The following is a 21,970-nucleotide window of genomic DNA, read 5'->3' on the forward strand; positions in this document are numbered from 1 at the left end:
CTGGCTGGGCCACTCAAGGACATTCAGAAACTTGTCCCAAGGTCACTCCTGTGTTGTCTTGGCTGTGTGCTTAGGGTCGTTGTCCTGTTGGAAGGTGAACCTTCACCCCAGTCTGAGGTCCTGAGCGCTCTGGAGCAGGTTTTCATCAAGGATCTCTCTGTACTTTGATCCATTCATCTTTGCCTCAATCCTGACTCGTCTCTCAGTCCCTTCAGCTGAAAAACATCCCCACAGCATGATGCTGTCACCACTATGCTTCAACGAAGGATGGTGCCAGGTTTTCTCCAGGTGTGACGCTTGGCTTTCAGGCCAAATAGTTCAATCTTGGTTTCATCAGACCGGAGAATCTTGAGTCCTTTTGGTGCCTTTTGGCAATCTCCATGTGGGCTGTCATGTGCCTTTTACTGAGGAGTGACTTCCATCTGGCCACTCTACCATAAAGGCCTGATTGGTGGAGTGCTGCAGAGATGGTTGTCCTTCTGGAAGGTTCTCCCATCTCCACTGAAAAACTCGGGAACTCTGTCAGAGTGACCATCGGGTTCTTGGTCACATCCCTGACCAAGACCCTTCTCCCCCAATTGCTCAGTTCGGCCGGGAGGCCAGCTCTAGGAAGAGTCTTGGTGGTTCCAGACTTCTTCCATTTAAGAATGATGGAAGCCAGTGTGTTATTGGGGACCTTCAATGCTGCAGAAATGTGTTTGTACCCGTCCCTAGATCTGAGTCTCGACACCATCCTGTCTCGGAGTTCTACATACAATTCCTTCGACCTCATGGCTTGGTTTTTGCTCGGACGTGCACTGTCAACTGTGGGACCTTATATAGACAGGTTGTGTGCCTTTCCAAATCATGTCCAATCAATTGAATTTACCACAGGTGGACTCCAACCAAGTTGTAGAAACATCTCAAGGATGATCAATGGAAACAGGATGCACCTGAGCTCAATTTGAAGTCTCATAGCAAAGGATCTGAATACTTATGTAAATAAGGCATTTTTTGTTTTTAAAAGCGTTTTTTTTGCTTTGTCATTATGGTGAATTGTGTGTAGATTGATGAGGAAACATTTTTATTTAATCCATTTTAGAATAAGGCCGTAACTTAACAAAATGTGGAAAAGGTGAACGGGTCTGAATAGGTTCCGAATGCACTGTAAATCCGAGAGGACGGCATCTCCTAAACGGATGCGATGGACATTAACATAATTAATGAGATGATAGGATTCCCACTTGTTTGTTGATAGGGGGTTTATCGGAGGTTTCATGAGAGAGGACCAACTATTCCTTCACCTAAAGCCATACTTGACAAACAATTTCATGCACCACTTCGTGGAACCCCTCCTTCAACCCTACCTTGTTGATTACACAGTAAAAAGGAAACCTGCAAATTTGACATAGACAATTCATGCAGCTTAATGAAATTAGTGTCTGAGTGAATGAAAATAAGTGTTTCTATTATTTGAAAGGGCAAGACTTCTTTTCTTTTCTTATTTTTCTTTTTTTAACCATACTTAAGGAGAACTCAGGCTACTAAAGGAGAAATGCCACATCACAATTACAAAGATGGAAAGCTTCAGATGAACTGTGCAACAGGTAAAATCAGCAGATCTTTTCTGAACTGCCTTAATAATACGGCTTCAATAGACAAAATGCAGGGAATTGCTGTACAGATCTTTTAAAATCAATCCGAGACTGGGAAAGTAGGAAACTATCCAGACTGACGGCCAATTAAACATAATAGCCAATCCTTTGTTGGGTTACTGATTTCTACATTGTCGACTAGGATAAAGGTTTCAAAGAAAATTCATTATATGGACAAACTGACAGCACATTTGCAGTCACCAACGCTCTGGATAATGTAACAGCCTAACCAGCTCTGCTAGGGCGAGTAATGTTCAGTGAGCTGTTCTCATTTGTGTCTGGAAATAGCTAGCAAGTTAGCTTGGGTGCATGATTGCTGTTAGTACAGAACGCTCAGATCATCCATACATTTGATTGATTGGGGGGGGATAAAGCTTAACAGGTGAGTGTGAACGACATTGAATGGTGTAGACAAAGAAGGGCTCTCCAGTAGTAGTACCAAAACATTCAGAGGACATTTTCTCAAAAGGGAGTTTACAAGTTTATCAACTTTCAAAGCAAAATTACCTTCTCATTGTTCATTAACTGTAGTGTATGATATACCATTTTGTATCTCTGAGTCTCTACTTTTATCCAATGTAAAAAACACAATTTCAAATTTTACTACATAAGACTGATTTGAGCCGGTCGGTCACATCTACTAAATCTACTATAGATTAGGCAATCAATATATTTGACTGAGAAGCAAGCCTGTAATTGACCATACTTAAAGGCCGTAGTCAAATATTAGATTGAGAGTGTGCAAAATTACAACTTTGCATTATTGAAAATAAGTGAATGTTTTTCTTCTTAACTTAATTTCCACACTGAGCTAATCTTGTTCCCAGATAAATTCAGATTTTCAATGGCTGATTTTAGGATCAGGATTTTAGGATTTTCATGCCTGATATTAGGATCCCGTGACAGTTAACAGATAATTGAACAATTATTATTATAAAGTATATCAGTAAAGTTTAGTCATTGGCGATGACCCTTCAACCTACCTATCTTTTCAATGTTACTGTCAGCTAGGTTCAGCTCTCTCATCTTTTGAAGCGTGTTCAATCCCTTTAAACAGTTATGAAGAAAGGATGAGACATCAACAAAATGGGTGATTTCAACAAAACCAATCTACACAGATTATTAGGTACTTTACAAACACCGCATGACACAGAAAAGCGTCCATTCCTCTCAGTAAATTATTCTTAAACCACAGCACCTGTAGATTCACAAGAGACTCCACATTCTCAATATCACTGATCTGATTATCATAGAGGTACCGCTTCTGTAGCTGATGGCAATTCTTAAATCCAGGAATGCCATGCAATGATGAAAATAAATACCCCCCAAAATTGTTGGTATTAAAGATAATAAAGTCTATTCTGAATCGAGAAATCAAAGATGGACAATATAATTCTGTTCTATATAGATACTCTTTAGATTAAACTCTACACACACTTCTCCAAGATGTTATCATGAAGGAATGAGGAGAAACCTGGATGTTATTGTCAGCTGCCATTCCACCAACCAGAGCTCCCTGGATGTGGCTGATATTCTGGCCTACCATTGTCAGCTGGCACAGCCTGGGGAAAAGGGAGAGTTCAACCATACACGGATAACCTGAGAAGAACATCTCCAGGGATGTGATGCTGTTACCATCCTGGGTTATCTTCTCATAAGATGCCCTGTTTGCAATGAGTTACAAAAAAGGGTGTCTTCGATAGCCAAACTCTGAAAATTATACACAAGACATTGTGACAAAATTACACTCAACAGTTCTTAGATTTTTTTGTTTATTTTTTAACCCCTTTTTTGTGATATCAAAAAATCTAAGAACTGTAATTTTGTCACAATGTCTTGTGTTAAAGTCTTATCCCATCGCTGCAACTCCTCTACGGATTCCGGAGAGGCGAAGGTCAAGAGCCATGTGTCCTCCAAAATGTGACCTTGCCAAGCACCGATGTGTCGGAGGAAACACTACAACTGGTGACCAAAGTCAGCATGCATGTGTCCGGCCCGCCACAGGACATCCCGGTCGGCCAAACCCTCCCCTAACCCAGACGACACTGGGCCAATTGTTCACCACCTCATCGTTCTCCCAGTCGCGGCCGGCTGCAACGCAGCCTGGGATCGAACCCGGGTCTGTACTGATACCTCTAGCACTGCCTTAGACCGCTGCACAACTCGGGAGGACCCGGGGTGTTGTCTGGGGGTTTCAATTAGGTTAAAGTACAAGCTACACTGACTGTATCAGTAAACAAACATCTGGAAAAAGTCATTACAGGGCTGTTCCATTTGATTTCAATCACTTTTTGACCACACCCCTTTTGATTTGAACTAAAATGCCAATACATATTTGCCCATGGTACAAGTGTTCAGAAAGTGACTTTTTGAACCTGAATGTCAAAACATTCAAGAGATAAAGGTGCCCATAGCTGACACATACCCCACCATACCATGAGACATCCATCTATTCATCATCACTGCAAAATAGTTTGAAGCTATTTGATAAAAAAATTTTAAGGCACAGTGCTGTCAAAAAAGTGAATTTCATGTGTTTTATATATATTTCCACACAGTGAGGTTGAAATAATACTGTGAAAATAATAATAATGCCCTTTTAGCTGTAAGAGCTGTTTGAACATTTCTGAGCTGTTTGAAAAGTTTTGGCCTTCCTGGTGACATCACCAGGAGGTAAATTAGTTAATAGACCAATAAGATTTAAAAATAATAATATTTAACCAGGCAAGTCAGTTAAAAACAAATTATTATTTACAATGACGGTCTACCCCGGCCAAACCCAGATGACGCTGGGCAAATTGTGCACCGCCCTATGGGACTCCCAATCACGGCCGGATATGATACAGCCTGGATTTGAATAGTACAGAGATGCAGTGCCTTAGACCGCTTCGCCACTCAGGGGGCAAAGTATAAGGAGCAACAATATGTGATTTGTCTGACTCACAAATTAGCTATGTTACTAGCTAGTTATTTTTCTAATTTACTTCACAGATAGAAACAAAACATTTGCTTGCTTAGTAAGTTAACGTTAGCTATATGTTAGCTGGCTAACTGTAACATTTAGCTAACGCAAATGTAAGTTACTTACATTGAAGTTGAACAAGAGTTCACTGTCTGCTCAGACAACTAAAGTCATACTTGTTTCAATCTGTTATTGCTGCTATTGTATTTATGAAAATAAATTATAATTTGTGTGTTTATATTATTAACAGTATGCACATGTAGCATGCTCAAGCATGGTTTTGTCATCAACCCGTATCCAGGCAAGTGCCTCCCCTTTGCTCAGGAGCCATCTTAACTTTTTCGTTGTACTTTTGATAAACCCCACGCGAGGGCGCTACAGTGCTAGTAATTTGAGAACAAACTTGCATGAAGAACAAATGAAATGGTCCCCCTGGGTATTCGCATGAGTGAAATGACTTGCATCCATCCATAGGCTAACTTGTAAGCGTTTAACAAACATAAAAATAAAACAGTGTTGTATGTTCAAAAATGGTACAATTTACGTTAATTTAGGTCTCTAAGCAAACTTGATAAATATGCTTAAATAAGCTTCAAGGTCTAAAGTGTATTTTATGTATGCTGCACTCTTGTAAATATACTGTGTTGACTTCCATGGTATATTCACACACTTAATAATAGTCACGCTGACTGCCCCAAATAAGTGCCAACCATAAGCTACACAGACATGACGTCAGCATGGAAGCGCTGAACTAAAACAAACCAACCTCACTCACTTGTGCTCTCGGACTGGACCGCGCAGCTATTAGAATTTTACAATATCAATTTAAGCATACATTTGTGAATCCAGTCAGATTTCAAATCATAATTTCCTGTTTATTGCTTAGATCAACCCAATATCCATTGTGTAGCCCGCGTTAAAGCTTGTGCCTCAGTGCCTGTTATCTCTCGCGCAACCTGAACCTCTCCCTAAAAGCATGTCTTCGAAGCCCGGTGACGAACTAGGTTCGGAAGGGAAATGGTTTGGGGACGATTGTGAAAGAAATGGCATATTCGGAAGTACACCACCTCTGTTTGATGAGCTACGTGAAGATTTAAAATCGAAAAGCAGGGAAGAGACGAGCGACCTGGATGAAAAATTCCACAAATTTGAGGACGATGGGAAAAGGCCTCCCGTTGCTATGGAAACTGCATCTACAGGTACGACGGTTTATCAATAACATTTATTAGTAACAGTCATCTTATCATTCATAGCCTATACTTGCATTTATATAGATATACGTAGTGTGTCATTTGCATTTGGCTGTTTACACATCTCATAGCGGAACATGCTCACCCAGGCAGCCTTTTGGGGTGTAGTATGAAGCAGTCTGAGATGGAACCTTCGTCATCGCAGAGTGTGCCAGGCGTTCTGTACCTTCTCACGAAGTTTAGGAGATCGAGTCATGGGTTTGGCTGGGAAATGTGCTTGAAAGTGCAACTCTGGTAATGGAGTCGACTTCGTATTAGTGGGTACAAAATAGAAGAGATTTGTTTAAAATAAAACTATGAAATCTAGGTCTACATAAAATTGAAATGAGTCTCTCAGAGAAACAGAACAGACCAAGAAAACAACAGGCACTCTATCGCCTAGACATAGGCCTATTTATTAGGCTACAAACATTGGCAGGGTACAGTCCTTTTAGTTTAAGTTTTACATTCTTAAAGCTTGGAACAACATACTGGGAAAAATAGTTGCATAGCTATATCACAAATGTTAAACTGAAAGTTTCTGAATATTCTAACAGTAATACCTTTTGGGTGTCTCCATAACAGTCTTAACTGAAAATGTTAGCTCCCCTGAAGATAAACAGGTCCTGGTATAGGCCTACATTTAAAAAATAGCCCTAATTGTTTGTTTACAAAGGCATCCTGGCTGGGATACAATGTGTCACTCACAGCCTAAGCTTATCACTGCCTAAGCTTGTTTAGTTTATTAGGATCCCCCATTAGCTACTACACCTGCAGCAGCTACTCTTCCTGGGGTCCACACATATATATATATATTTTTTTGTTACAAATACAGAACAGTTATAGACAAGAACATAAGATTCAATTTACACTCCATTCATATGAATATTGTTATATACAGTACAGTTACATTAGATGATCTTTAGAAAGAGGAGAGGTGCTGTGATACAATATTTTTTTTTAAATCTATTTTTTTAAAGCTAAACTTGCTTTTTGCCAGAGCAACCTCTGGTGACAGAGCATTCCACAATGACATAACTATATACATAACTGAGCAATGTATTACATCTGGTTTTGGTGTGGGTACCGTGAAGATAGTGGCATGTCTGATGGGTTATGTATGCATTTCGGTTTGACGTTTATGCCAATAGATTATCGAGTGGTTAGGCATTTTTAACATACACATTTTCTTAAAAAGACTAGAAGAGAAGTAGTCAATTTCTCCTCAACTCTCAACCATGAAAGACTATCATGCATGTTGTTAGTTCCATGTGTGCAGTTAAGGGCAAGGCGTGCTGCTTTGTTTTGAGCCAGCTGCAACTTTGCTAGGTCTTTCTTTGATGCACCTGACTATGTTACCAGACAGTAATCAAGATGCAACAAGATCAGAGCCTGAACAACGAGTACAGTTGATCTGTCTGTAAAAAACACAGAACATTGGGGCTCCTGAGTGGCGCAGTGGTCTAAGGCACTGCATCTCAGTGCTAGAGGCGTCACTACAGACACGCTGGTTCGACTCCAGACTGTATCACAACCGGCCGTGATTGGGAGTCCCATTGGGCGGTGCACAATTGGCCCAGCGTCATCCGGGTTTGGCCCAGGTAAGCTGTCATTGTAAATAAGGATTTGTTCTTAACTGACTTGCCTAGTTATTTTTTTTTTTAAATAAGACATACTTTTGGTCATGTAGTGTATGTGGATACCTGCTCATCGAACATCTCATTCCAGAATCATGGGCATTAATATGGAGTTGGTCCCCCCTTTGCTGCTATAACAGCCTCCACTCTTCTGGGAAGGCTTTCCACTAGATGTTGGAACATTGCTGCTGGGACTTGCTTCCATTTAGCTACAAGAGCATTAGTGAGGACGGACACTGATGTCGGCATTCCAATCCATACCAAAGGTGTTTGATGGGGTTGAGGTCAGGGCTCTGTGCAGGCTAGTCAAGTTCTTCCACACCAATCTCGACAAACCATTTCTTTTTGGACATCGCTTTGTGCACAGGGGCATTGTCATTCTGAAACAGGAAAGGGCCTTCCCCAAACTGTTGCCACAAAGTTGGAAGCACAGAATCATCTAGAATGTCATTGCATGCTGTAGCGTTAAGATTTTCCTTCATTGGAACTAAGGGGCCTGAACCATGAAAAACAGCCCTAGACCATTTCTCCTCTGCCAAACTTTACAGTTGGCACTATACATTGGGGCAGGTAGCGTTCTCCTGGCATCCGCCAAACCCAGATTCGTCTGTCAGATGATGAAGCGTGATTCATCACTCCAGAGAACGCATTTCCACTGCTCCAGTCCAATGGCTGCGAGCTTTACACCACTCCAGCCAATGCTTGGCATTGCGCGCGCATGGCGATGTTAGGCTTGTGTGCGGCTGCTCGGCCATAGAAACCCATTTCATGAAGCTCCCGACGAACATTTCTTGTTCTGACGTTGCTTCCAGCGGAACTCCGTAGTCAGTGTTGCAACTGAGGACAGATGATTTTTTCACGTTACGTGCTTCAGCACTTGGCGGTCCCATTCTGTAAGCTTGTGTGGCCTACCACTTCACGGCTGAGTGGTTGTTTTTATTTATTTAACTAGGCAAGTCCGTTAATAACAAATTCTTATTTACAATGACGGCCTACCCTGGCCAAACCCTAACTCGGGCGACGCTGGGTCAATTGTGCACCGCCCTATGGGACTCTCAATCATGGCCGGTTGTGATACAGCCTGGAATCGAACCAGGGACTGTAGTGACGCCTCTAGCACTGAGATGCAGTGCCTTAGACCGTTGTTGCTCCTAGACGTTTCCACTTCACAATAACAAACACGTTTTATAAGGAGGATGGGAGCCACCCAAATCATTTGGGTTCTTAGATCCTTTCACAGCATTTAGTAAACTTTTGGGAAAAAATGTGTGTTTGACCAGATACAATGATATTTTACAGTGAACAGACTTTCAGCACGCTTATAGGAAGGACAAGCACAGCACTTACACAGACTGATTGGCTGAGCAAAATTGATGATAAAAAGATTGTGGGGGCTGTTTTGTTAGATTCAGTGCAGCTTTTGACATTATCGATTACAGTCTGATGCTGGGAAAACGTATGTGTAATGGCTTTACACATCCTGCTATATTGTAGATAAAAAGTTACCTGTCTAACAGAACGCAGAGGGTGTTCTTTAATGGAAGCCTCTCCAACATAATCCAGGTAGAATCAGGAATTCCCCAGGGAAGCTGTCTATGAGTAAAGCCAGTGTATCTATGTATACGGATGACGCAACACTATACACGTCAGCGACTGAAATGACTGCAATACTCAACAAAGAGCTGCAGTTAGTTTCAGCAAGGAATAAGTTAGTCCTAAGTATTTCTAAAACTAAAAGCATTGTATTTGGGACAAATAATTCACTAAACCCTAAACTTCAACTAAATCTTGTAATAAATAATGTGGGAATTCAGCAAGTGGAGGTGACTAAACTGCTTTTAGAAACCCTGGATTGTTAACTGTCATATTCAAAACATACTGATACAACAGTAGCTAAGATGGGAAGAAGTCTGTCCATAATAAAGCGCTGCTCTACCTTCTTAACAGCACTATCAAAAAGGAAGGTCCTAAGGGCCTCCCAGGTGGCGCAGTGGTCTAAGGCCACTGTGCCACCAGAGACTCTGGGTTCGTGCCCAGGCTCTGTCGCAGCCGGCCGTGACCGGGAGGTCCATGGGGCAACGCACAATTGGCCTAGCGTCGTCTGGGTTAGGGAGGATTTGGCCGGTAGGGATATCCTTGTTTCATCGCGCACTAGTGACTCCTGTGCTACTAACAATTGGATACCATGAAATTGGGGAGAAAACATTTTTGCAATTGGCTCAGAACAGGGCAGCACGGCTGGCCCTTGGATGTACACAGAGCGCTAACATTAATAATATGCATGTCAATCTCTCTTGGCTCAAAGTGGAGGAGCAATTGACTTCATCACTACTTGTATTAATGAGAGGTATTGACATGTTGAATGCACCGAGCTGTCTGTTTGAACCCCATGCATACCCCACATGACATGCCACAAGAGGTCTCTTCACAATCCCCAAGTCCAGAACAGATTATGGAAGGCGCACAGTACAACATAGTGCCATGACTACATGGAACTCTATTCCACATCAAGTAACTGATGCAAGCAGTAAAATTTGATTTACAATACAAGTCCTGCCTTGGCAGCAGCTAATGGGGATCCATAATTAATACAAATGCAAACAGCACATACAATTGACCGGGGCAGCTCAACAGTGCAGAAATTTGACGAAATGACTTGTTGGAAAGGTGGCTGTGACTGTGCCACGTTGAAAGTCGCTGAGATCTTCAGTAAGGTCATTCTCCTACCAGTGTTTGTCTATGGAGATTGCATGCTCAGTTTTATACACCTGTCAGCAACGGGTGTGACTGAAATAGCCGATTCCACTCATTTGAATGGGTGTTCACATACTTTTGTGTATATACAGTTGAAGTCGGAAGTTTACATACACCTTAGCCAAATACATTTAAACTCCGTTTCACAATTCCTGACATTTAATCCTGGTAAATATTCCCTGTTTTAGGTCAGTTATCACCACTTTATTTTAAGAATGAGAGACTGATTTATTTCAGATTTTCTTTCTTTCATTACACTCCCTGTGGGTCAGAAGTATACATTCACTCAATTAGTATATGGTAGCATTGCCTTTAAATAGTTTAAGTTGGGTCAAACGTTTTGGGTAGCCTTCCACAAGCTTTCTACAATAAGTTGGGTGAATTTTGGCCCATTCCTCCTGACAGAGCTGGTGTAACTGAGTCAGATTTGTAGGCCTCCTTGCTCACACATGCTTTTTCAGTTCTGCCCACAAATGTTCTATAGGTTTGAGTTCAGGGCTTTGTGATGGCCAATCCAATACCTTGACTTTGTTGTCCTTAAGCCATTTTGCCACAACTTTGGAAGTATGCTTGGGGTCATTGTCCATTTGGAAGACCCATTTGCGACCAAGCTTTAACTTCCTGACTGATGTCTTGAGATGTTGCTTTAATATATCCCCATAATTTTCCTCCCTCATGACGCCATCGCACCAGAGTACGTATGACGGCTGCGTGGTCCCATGGTGTTTATACTTGCATACTATTGTTTGAACAGATGAACGTGGTACCTTCAGGCGTTTGTAAATTTCTCCTGATGAACCAAACTTGTGGAGGTCTACAATTTTTTTAAAGTCTTGGCTGATTTCTTTAGATTTCCCATGATGTCAAGCAAAAAGGCCCTGAGTTTGAAGGTAGGCTATGAAATACATCCACAGGTACAACTCCAATTGACTCAAATGATGTCAATTAGCCTAACAGAAGCTTCTAAAGCCATGACATAATTTTCTTAGTGTATGTAAACTTCTGACCCACTGGAATTGTGATGCAGTGAATTATAAGTGAAATAATCTGTCTATAAACTATTGTTGGAAAAATGACTTATCATGCACAAAGTAATGTCCTAAATGTCTTGCCAAAACAATTTTTTGTTAACAAGAAATTTGAGGTGTGTTTGAAAAATGAGTTTTAATGACTCCAACCTAAGCGTATGTAAACTAGGGACTTCAACTGTAGTGTACCTCTCCCCATCTTCACAACAACTTGACTATGATAACTGACCATCCAATGTTACTCCTAGGGGTCCAGCTTCTTCAACTTGTTCAATGTTCACACACTTTATGCACAACTCCAGTTGATGTTTAGGTCTAAGATAATGCTTTGTACTAAATGCAATGCTTTTGGTTTTTAGATGTAATTAAGACCAGTTTGTTAATTATCACTTAATGTTTACATATCTGTCATTACTCGTCTCATACAGTGGGGCAAAAAAGTATTTAGTCAGCACCAATTGTGCAAGTTCTCCCACTTAAAAAGTTGAGAGGCCTGTAATTTTCATCATAGGTACACTTCAACTATGACAGACAAAATTATATATTTTTTTCCTGAAAATCACATTGTAGGATTTTTAATGAATTTATTTGCAAATTATATGGTGGAAAATAAGTATTTGGTCACCTACAAACAAGCAAGATTTCTGGCTCTCACAGACCTGTAACTTCTTCTTTAAGAGGCTCCTCTGTCCTCCACTCGTTATCTGTATTAATGGCACCTGTTTGAACTTGTTATCAGTATAAAAGACACCTGTCCACAACCTCAAACAGTCACACTCCAAACTCCACTATGGCCAAGACCAAAGAGCTGTCAAAGGACACCAGAAACAAAATTGTAGACCTGCACCAGGCTGGGAAGACTGAATTTGCAATAGGTAAGCAGCTTGGTTTGAAGAAATCAACTGTGGGAGCAATTATTAGGAAATGGAAGACATACAAGACCACTGATAATCTCCCTCGATCTGGGGCTCCATGCAAGATCTCACCCAGTGGGGTCAAAATGATCACAAGAACGGTGAGCAAAAATCCCAGAACTACACAGGGGAACCTAGTGAATGACCTGCAGAGAGCTGGGACCAAAGTAACAAAGCCTACCATCAGTAACACACTACGCCGCCAGGGACTCAAATCCTGCAGTGCCAGACGTGTCCCCCTGCTTAAGCCAGTACATGTCCAGGCCCGTCTGAAGTTTGCTAGAGAGCATTTGGATGATCCAGAAGAAGATTGGGAGAATGTCATATGGTCAGATGAAACCAAAATATAACTTTTTGGTAAAAACTCAACTCGTCGTGTTTGGAGGACAAAGAATGCTGAGTTGCATCCAAAGAACACCATACCTACTGTGAAGCATGGGGGTGGAAACATCATCCACCATAATTTGGAAATAAATTCATTAAAAATCCTACAATGTGATTTTATGGATTTTTTTTCTAATTTTGTCTGTCATAGTTGAAGTGTACCTTTGAGAGAGGCCTGTAATTTTCATCGTCTTTTTAAGTGGGAGAACTTGCACAATTGGTGGCTGACTAAATACTTTTTTGCCCCACTGTATGTATATACTGTTTTCTATATTATTCTACGGAATCTCATTCACTTAATAATGTTTACATATCTTGCATTACTCGTCTCATATGTATATACTATATTCTATACCTTAGTCCATTCCGGTCTGACATTGCTTGTCCATATGTATATAGTCTTAATTCATTCATACTTAGATTTGTGTGTATTGGGTATATGTTGTGTAATTTGTTAGATATTACTGCACTGTTGGAGCTAGAAGCACATGAATTTCGCTACACACGCAATAACATCTGCTAATCACGTGTATGTGACCAATAAAATTTGTTTTGACTGTAACTCCTGGCTAAGAGTCTCAGTGAGCTCACTGGCTTTAGGTGCTGATGTGTAGAGTGTGCATAGTCATTTTAGCTTATTGTAAGACAAGTGGCAAATCATTTGTAAAAATAGAGAAGAGTAACTGCCCTAGGCAACTGCCCAGAGGGATACCGCACTGTACATATCTGTTAGAGAATCTTCCATTGAAGAATACTCTAAATTCTATTGGATAAGTAACTCTCCAACCATGCTATGTTAGATGGTGTAAAGCCATAGCAAGTGAGTTTTTTCAATTACAAATTATGATCAATAACATCAAAGGCTGCACTGAAATCTAACAATACAGCTTCAACTATTATCTTATTATCCATTTATTTTAGTCAATCATCAGTCATCTGAGTCAGTGCAGTACAAGTTGAGTGCCCTTCCCTATACGCATGCTGAACGTCAGTTGTGAACTTGTCCTTCGAAAAATAGTATTGTATTTGTTCAACCACAATTTTCTCCGTCATTTTACTAAGAGGGAGCAAACTGATTGGGCAGCTGTTATAGTCAAGCACCCTTTGCTGGCTCTTTTTATGTAGAGGAATTACTTTAGCTTCCTAGCTTCCTTCCATGCCTATCGACACCCTTCCTTTAGGCTTTGATTAAAGACATAGCAAATAGGGGTGGCAATACAGTCTGCTACCTTTCTTAATAGTTTCCCATCTAGGTCACTGGCGTAACGCAGTTTCTCTGGACCCCCGCAAGGTCGGAGTGATACTGGGCATGATAGATTGCCAGAGCTGATTTCTATGAGAAAAGAGATTTCCTCTTTCTCATCTGGGTTGTGGATGCATTTGCATAACATAGGCCTAGTCTAGAGGTCGACCGATTAATCGGAATGGCCGATTAATTAACAATAACAATTGGAAATCTATATTTTTGGACACCGATTTTGCCTGTTTTTTAATGAATTGTTTACCCCTTTTATTTCATCTTTATTTAACTAGGCAAGTCAATTAAGAACACATTCTCTTATTTACAATGACGGCCTAGGAACGGTGGGTTAACTGCCTCGTTCAGGGGCAGAACGACAGATTTTCACCTTGTCAGCTGTGTGCACTCCACAAGTAGACTGCCTGTTACGCGAATGCAGTAAGCCAGAGTAAGTTGCTAGCAAGCATTAAACGTATGTTATAAAAAACTATCAATCAATCATAATCACTAGTTAACTACACATGGTTGATGATATTCCTAGATATTAGGAATATGTTTATGATCATACAAGTATCTAAGTATCTGACTGAGCGGTGGTAGGCAGAAGCAGGGGCATAAACATTCATTCAAACAGGACTTTCGTGCATTTTGCAAGCACCTCTTCGTTGTGCGTCAAGCATTGCGCTGTTTATGACTTCAAGCCTATCAACTCCCGAGATGAGGCTGGTGTAACCGAAGTGAAATGGCTGGCTAGTTAGCACGCGCTAATAGCGTTTCAAACGTCACTCGCTCGCTCTGAGTCTTGGAGTGATTGTTTCCCTTGCTCTGCATGGGTAACGCTGCTTCGAGGGTGGCTGTTGTCCTTGTGTTCCTGGTTCGAGCCCAGGGAGGAGCAAGTAGAGGGACGGAAGCTATACTGTTACACTGGCAATACTAAAGTGCCTATAAGAACATCCAATAGTCAAAGGTTAATGAAATACAAATGGTATAGAGAGAAATAGCCCTATAATTCCTATAATAACTACAACCTAAAACTTCTTACCTGGGAATATTGAAGACTCATGTTAAAAGGAAGCACCAGCTTTCATATGTTCTCATGTTCTGAGCAAGGAACTTAAACGTTAGCTTTCTTACATGGCAAATATTGCACTTTTACTTACTTCTCCAACACTTTGTTTTTGCATTATTTAAACCAAATTGAACATGTTTCATTATTTATGAGGCTAAATTGATTTTATTGTTGTATTATATTAAGTTAAAACAAGTGTTCATTCAGTATTGTTGTAATTGTCATTATTATAAATACAATTTTTTTAAATGGCCGATTAATCAGCTTTTTTGGCCCTCCAATAATCGGTACCGGTATTGGCGTTGAAAAATCATAATGGTCGACCTCTAGCCTAGTCCCTAAACATAAATTTAGTTGTGAGTTTATTTAAAGTTGGGGCTATTTGTAGCCATGGAATCTTACATGTAAGCCAATGAATTTAGTAAGGTTTGCTAGCATTGATTAAGCAGAGTGCTGTAGAACCTCAAAGCAGTGTTTTTGTGGGAGCATCATTCACGCTTCATCTCTAAGTCCGTCACCCTCTTCAGCAGAGCTCAGCTCATACTGCTATTTTTAATCCTGGAAAAACAGGGCTCACCATCCGCTTGTAGAGGAGGGAACTGGAGTCCTGCACTTGCATTTTCATTCACCGTCCCTCTGAAATATTCATAAGATGGTGTTTAAAATCCATGACTAGCTTGCTCTCTTCTTAACCCAGGCCTTTTCTTTAGCTCTTTCAGCCCTGTCAGTCTTTTAAGATGAATGTTTTTTGCTACATTAACAGAGGCATCTAGGCTTTTTTTAAGCCTGTAATCTGATTTTAATGCAGTCTGTTAGTAAGTGTGGTATTGAATATCAGTGTTTACAAAAACATTGTGGTGTTTTTGTTGTTCAGAAACTGAAGTTGTCTTCTAAACATGGCTACAGTTCAGACAGCCTGCCAGATGATTTTCCCTTACGGCAAGATAAAAGGTGCGTGTTAATAGTTTACTGACTGTGGCTTCACAGCTCGAGACCGAGGATTGACCTGTTCTCAAACACACACACACACGGACACAAGCAAACACACAGCAGCCATTTCAGAAAATCATCAAAAGGCAAACATAACTGCCTTTTAGCCATGTTTGCTGGGCCCTGTCTACAGTATAGAAGTAATCTGTTGTGACACTTGTGGTCTTGGTGGGCACAATGTGGATCTTTACAGAGCTAGACTGCTTTCAACTAACCAGACACTGACCAGCCAGATCTAGGATAGTTTTTGGAGCAGAAAAGCCCTAGTCGGTTCTGTCCTGTCTAGGACCTCGCGCCTGACCCTCTCCATACAACAATGTACTCACACAATCTCACTCTCGCCTGTGGATATCATGCTCCAGGAAATTAAACTGCATACTTATTGGACAACATCATTTCCTGTAACTCACAGAACCTCAGAGTAAGACTACATTAGTCCTCTCCCATTCAGGCCATATATAGTGCTGGTCTCAGCTGCACATATTCAATTACAGCAGAAGGACAAGTGGAGAAATATCTTTAGCCATACAGCATGCCTGTTCTTTCTAAGGCTAAGTGATGCCCAATCATCCCCATCCTCCGCACATAAAGATGTTGCACACAACGATGTCTTAGAAAGATGACAAAACAATGTGTTAATGATGAGCAGGACATCCAGAGTTCTGACCAGATCTGACCACGCTGTGAAATGCACATGAGGACATCGCTTCACTTGTTCATTATATTCACAGCAGATGGTGCATCTAATGGGTTCCCCATGCCGAAAGTTAGAGAATTTGGGCATTTCTTCTCTATTTTTGTGAATATTTTATGTTTTGAAGTCAGTGTTTGATATTCCGAGAGCCAATGGATTTAAGGCAATAGGACTGTTTCACGGTATGCATATTTCACATCAATAGTCCCTGTTGTAGAGCTTCTGTAGTGTTCCCACCTTCCGATGTAATGCTCCTGATTTGTCTGTGAAATACACATTTTACTCTCTGAAGATAAAATATTAGGCTACTAGTACATTCCTTCTATACATCTCCCATTCAGACACCTCAAGTACAACAATCTTTACAAACTAGCCTAATTTTGACACAGTGACTAATGGGTTACTTGTGCTTCTTCTGCATCTCAGCATAAAGCATGAGAGAGGGTGTCTACTGTCTGGGACCTTTCCATAACTAGGAGAGAGGAGGCAATTAGGCCAAGGGCTCATAAGGTGACCATATTACCGCCAGTCATGAGTCATGACCTCAGTAAAATTCCATGTGACCACGTGATGACCTCCGGCTATGCTCTCTGGACATGTTTCGGTAGTACCCAATTTACTAAAACCATGGTCCTAATGGCTTGGTACTCAGGGTTCTATTGTCACTCTAACCACACCAATATTAGAGTTTATGCATAGGCTTATGACCCCAAGCACCCCCCCCCCCAAAAAAAAAACAGAATTAAAAGTATGATTGTGCCATTATAAAATACATAGCCTACTGCAGATATTACATATGGTAGAAAAACAAACAAAACTGATTTAAGATGGTACATAACTGGTCTATCCTATACTCCAAAATGAAACAAATTCGAGTCATTTCCTTTGAGTGTGGACTGTATTATTATGGATACTGGATACCTTATGGTATGCTCCAAAATGTATTTCCACTAGTCTGGGAAATAACATACTGTATAGTAAACTTGCCAGCAGCATTACCACCCTGAAAACCACTGCTGGCTTGCTTCTGAAGCTAAGCAGGGTTAGTCCCTGGATGGGAGACCAGATGCTGCTGGAAGTGGTGTTGGAGGGCCTCCAGTAGGAGGCACTCTTTTCTCTGGTCTAAAAAATATCCCAGTGCCCAAGGGCAGTGATTGGATGGGATGTTAAATGGGTGTCCTGACTTTCTGAGGTCATTAAAGATCCCATGGCACTTATCATAAGAGTAGGGGTGTTAACCCCGGTGTCCTGGCTAAATTTCCAATCTGGCCCTCAAACCATCACCTAATAATCCCCAGTTTTCAATTGGCTCATTCATCCCCCTCCTCTCCCCTGTAACTATTCCCCAGGTCGTTGCTGTAAATGAGAACGTGTTCTCAGTCAACTTACCTGGTAAAATAACGGATGAATAAAAAAATAGCCCTAGCCGATGCAATTGGTTGTGCAGGGTGATTTTGAATAGCCTAGTAATAATTGGGTGACACATTACCTTTAGCTATACAGAATATCTCACCACCATGCGTTTCCATCTCCTTACTTGAGCGTGCAGAGTGGCTGTCAACAGTTACATTACATATGTTTTGTTGTGAAAACATGTTACAATCAATGTTGGTTTCCCAAATTAAGCACTGGGTAGCTGCAGGAACAAGGTTGGAGAGCCCATGGCATACAAAGTTTGGGCAGAATATCACCTGCCGCGGAGCAAGAGCATGCTCCTCAAACAGTGGTTAACCTCTTGAGACTAGGGGGCAGTATTTTGATGTTGGGACAAAAAACGTGCCCAAATGAAACTGCCTATTTCTCAGGCCCAGAAACTAGAATATGCATATAATTGGCAGATTAGGATAGAAAACACCAAAACTGTCAAAATATTGTCTGTGAGTGTTACGCACGCCTCTATGAAGAGGGAACGCAACACCCTGCTACAACTCAACTCTCCGTGAAGTGAAAAAGGAATGGACCGTAGGCGTGAGTAAGGATGACAACAGGCAGAATGTGGTACTGTTTACAAGGACTTTATTCCTTTACACGGTAATATGGGGAAAAGGGGCTGGACGGAACCAAAGCAAAGAAAGTAAATCTCAAAGCCCCCTCTCCTATCTTATCTGTCTAACCAATACTTACCTAATTTAGCACAACCTGGTGCCCTAACCAAAATACAGGGGGTGGTCCGCCCAGGTCTTACCTATTGTGCCTAGACAATGAACATACTACGGGTATATGTATGCCCGCGGGCCTCTTGCCTAAGCACTCCCTAGGTGCCTTCCCCTTCCCCCCTGGGAACAAATGAAACAGGAGAACAAATCATTTCTCAAACAAACTAAGAAACAAAGGACATCAAATAAGCTCTAACATACCAACTGCTACCAACAACTAACATAGTAAATTATCCACAGCCATCAGCCTCCTCTCTCAGCAATGACCTCCCTCACATTCAATCTCTCTGCAATGACCTCTCAGCAATGAACCTCTATCACATTCAATCGCTCTGCAATGACCTCCCAGCAATGAACCTCTCTCCTGAACAGAACACTGGCTTTTATATAGCTTCAGAAGGAATGGGTAATCGGAGACAGCTGTGTCTTGACGAGTGGGCGGGGTCAGCTCTCCGCAATTAGCCATGGAGTCGACCAATCAGCTGCTTGAGGGATTTCAGGAAGCCATTTCCTGAAATAAACACATGCAAATACACAAACTACAACACATAAACTGGGGAACGTAACAGTGAGTATAACAACTGATATTGCAGGCGAAAACCTGAGGAAAATCCAACCAGGAAGTGCTGTTATTTTGAAACCTCTCTGTTCCTTTGCATGCCTACCCTCCATTTAAAGGGATATCAATCCGATTCCTTTCCCTATGGCTTCCACATGGTGTGAACAGTCTTTAGACATAGTTTCAGACTTTTATTCTGAAAAATGAGCGAGAATGATCACATCGCGTCAGTGGATAGCTGTGTGTCCCCAGAGTTTTGCATGCGCGAGCAGCTTGGAGCAGACCTTTTCTCTCTCTCTCTTATTGTTAAAGCTACCGTCCGGTTGAAATATTATCGATTATTTATTGTAAAATCAACCTAAGGATTGATTATAAAAAACGTTTGACATGTTTCTACGAACTTTACGGATACTATTTGGAATTTTCGTCTGCCCGTCGTGACCTGCACGAGCCTGTGGATTATTCAACAAAACGCGCCAACCAAATGGAGGTTTTTGGATATAAAAATAATCTTTATCGAACAAAACTAACATTTATTGTGGAACTGGGAGTCTCGTGAGTGCAAGCATCCGAAGATCATCGAAGGTAAGCAATTCATTTGATTGCTTTTCTGACTTTCATGACCAATCTACTTTGCTGCTAGCTGTTTGTACTGTTTTGTCTGCTGAGAGAGCCGTGCTCACATAAACACTTGGTTTGCTTTCGCTGTAAAGGTTTTTTGAAATCTGACACGCAAGCTAAGCTGTGTTTTGGTATATTGCACTTGTGATTTCATGAAAATTAAATATTTTTAGTCATTTAATTTGAATTTGGCGCTCTGCAATTCAGATGATGTTGACAAATTATCCCGCTAAAGGGATCGGTGCGCCAAGAGGTTTTAATGGGTGAAATAAGTGTTATATTTATTTCTCAGCTGCTCATGTTACGAGCATGCTCCGATATACAACCGAAGTGGCTTCCCTGTCATCGTTGAAAAACTGACCGGCAGGAAATCGCACGGCCTCCATTTGCTATTCAAGTGTATATAGATTACGTATTTTTTATTACCCTGCCCTTTTGATAATGCCCAGTTCCTGCCCATTTGATAATGTGCCAATCTAAATCAAAACAATTTTTTAATATTAGTAATGACAATAATAAATTGAAAATTGTCTGATGGGTGAAAATATGATTACTTGATGAGAGAACAGCTGTGCAGCCTGAGGCAAGGCACAGAGCGCCATCTTTTTTGATACTTTCTCAAATCATCAATGGCCTATACTCGCGTCATGCAGCCCGTATATGTTTGGATTTCTAAGACATTCTAAGGGCTGTATCATTCACAACTAACATTGCTAAAGTACTCTAAATCTAGCATATACAACCTGTTTCAAATGATCACTTTTATGCTCAACATAGCCACTTCATATGCACACTCGCTCCGGAATGGGAAAGATATCCTTTATATTTTATTCAGCTAAGTTAAATTATATTCTTCTTACTATAAAATCATATCATATAAAATAATGCCGTTGGACGATAAGCAGATCTTGTCAGCTCAACAAACAAGCCTACAGCCTCTGCCATGAAGCATTGCCAGATAACATACAGACCGGCGGTCTTTTGCAGGACAAAGTTTCATGACCGCCACTGCCTTACTTAGGTCTACAGTTCCAGTACATGTTCATCAACCTGGGAGATCTCTGCTCTGCTGCCCCAGCAGTCCTGGGCTGTTGCTGGGAGGAAGGATGAGGAAGATGGAGACTGTGTTGCTAGTGTCTCTGTCTGTGCTGCATCACAGAATTACTTGGGCCCCTCTGCTTGTCTTGTTTCTTGCCAGCCTGCCTTCAAATCTCATTCGTCTTCTTCAACTTCCAGAGCCAATTAGCTAATGCTGTGGGAAGGACACAGATAAAGCAATGAAGGACAGGGTCAGGAAAGCTCCACCACAGGGGACAACACAGTATGTCAGCTGTCGTGAACTGTGGGCCTAAATAGATTATTCTCCAAATCTTTTTCAATCCCCCGACAGACAACTCTGCACCATCTTTGAATCTAGCCTAATGCTTCTCCAACCTTCCACCTGTCAGTCTGTTTGAATGGCTTTATAAATAAAAAGCTATGCAGATAGGCTAGAATTTTACTTGCTGAATTGCTAAATAGTGCTAGGTAGGCTTCTCTAAAAACTCTGTCCACATCTCTTGGTAGTTTGATGCAGAGGGCTGTTGGCAGTCAGTTGCCACTGTCCTCAGCATTTGGTCCAAATACTGTAGGCAAAAGAAAGGCATTCTATCCTACGTGTCCTTTGTGTGTGTGCTCGTGTGTGTGCTCGTGTGTGTCCTTGAGTGCGTGTGTGTGTCTTGGCTAAAGCTAACAATGGAAGTGAAGTAAGACAACAGAGACAGTTCATTGACAGCTGGGCTCCAAAGCTGACAGCTTGTAGACACTCAGTCTGGATCTTCAGATAATCTATCCTCACCATTCCACTCAGGCAAAGACTTTGCTGGGATCGATAAATGACAGGTGGCAACCAAAGCTTCCACTGACTTCACAACTTCAATGCAATAAGACTGCTTGTGTGTAGGCTAACTGTTTTTATAGCATTTTCTCATCCCAGTTGACAATAACAATGTCCAGCCATCATGGGAGTTTAAGATGATGGTGGATAACAATAGCTCATGAGCAACTGTATCCTCTGACCTCTCAGCTGCCTACCTACCTATCGACCTCCTTCTGTATTC

The 21,970-nt window shown here is 41.3% G+C and overlaps 1 protein-coding gene across 1 annotated transcript in view; it reads left to right on the forward strand.

The window, feature by feature from the left end:
• The first annotated feature begins 5,342 nt into the window (after window positions 1-5,342).
• The window catches only part of LOC115146171 (reticulon-1-A-like), a 53,828-nt gene continuing 37,200 nt past the window's right edge, over window positions 5,343-21,970 (forward strand). The window contains exon 1 of the mRNA XM_029688069.2: window positions 5,343-5,795. Coding sequence (XP_029543929.2) covers window positions 5,573-5,795 — 223 coding nt within the window. The 5' untranslated portion in view covers window positions 5,343-5,572. The remainder of the gene's footprint in view (window positions 5,796-21,970) is intronic.

The sequence above is a fragment of the Oncorhynchus nerka genome, linkage group LG18 (assembly GCF_034236695.1).
Source record: "Oncorhynchus nerka isolate Pitt River linkage group LG18, Oner_Uvic_2.0, whole genome shotgun sequence".
Taxonomy (NCBI): domain Eukaryota; kingdom Metazoa; phylum Chordata; class Actinopteri; order Salmoniformes; family Salmonidae; genus Oncorhynchus; species Oncorhynchus nerka.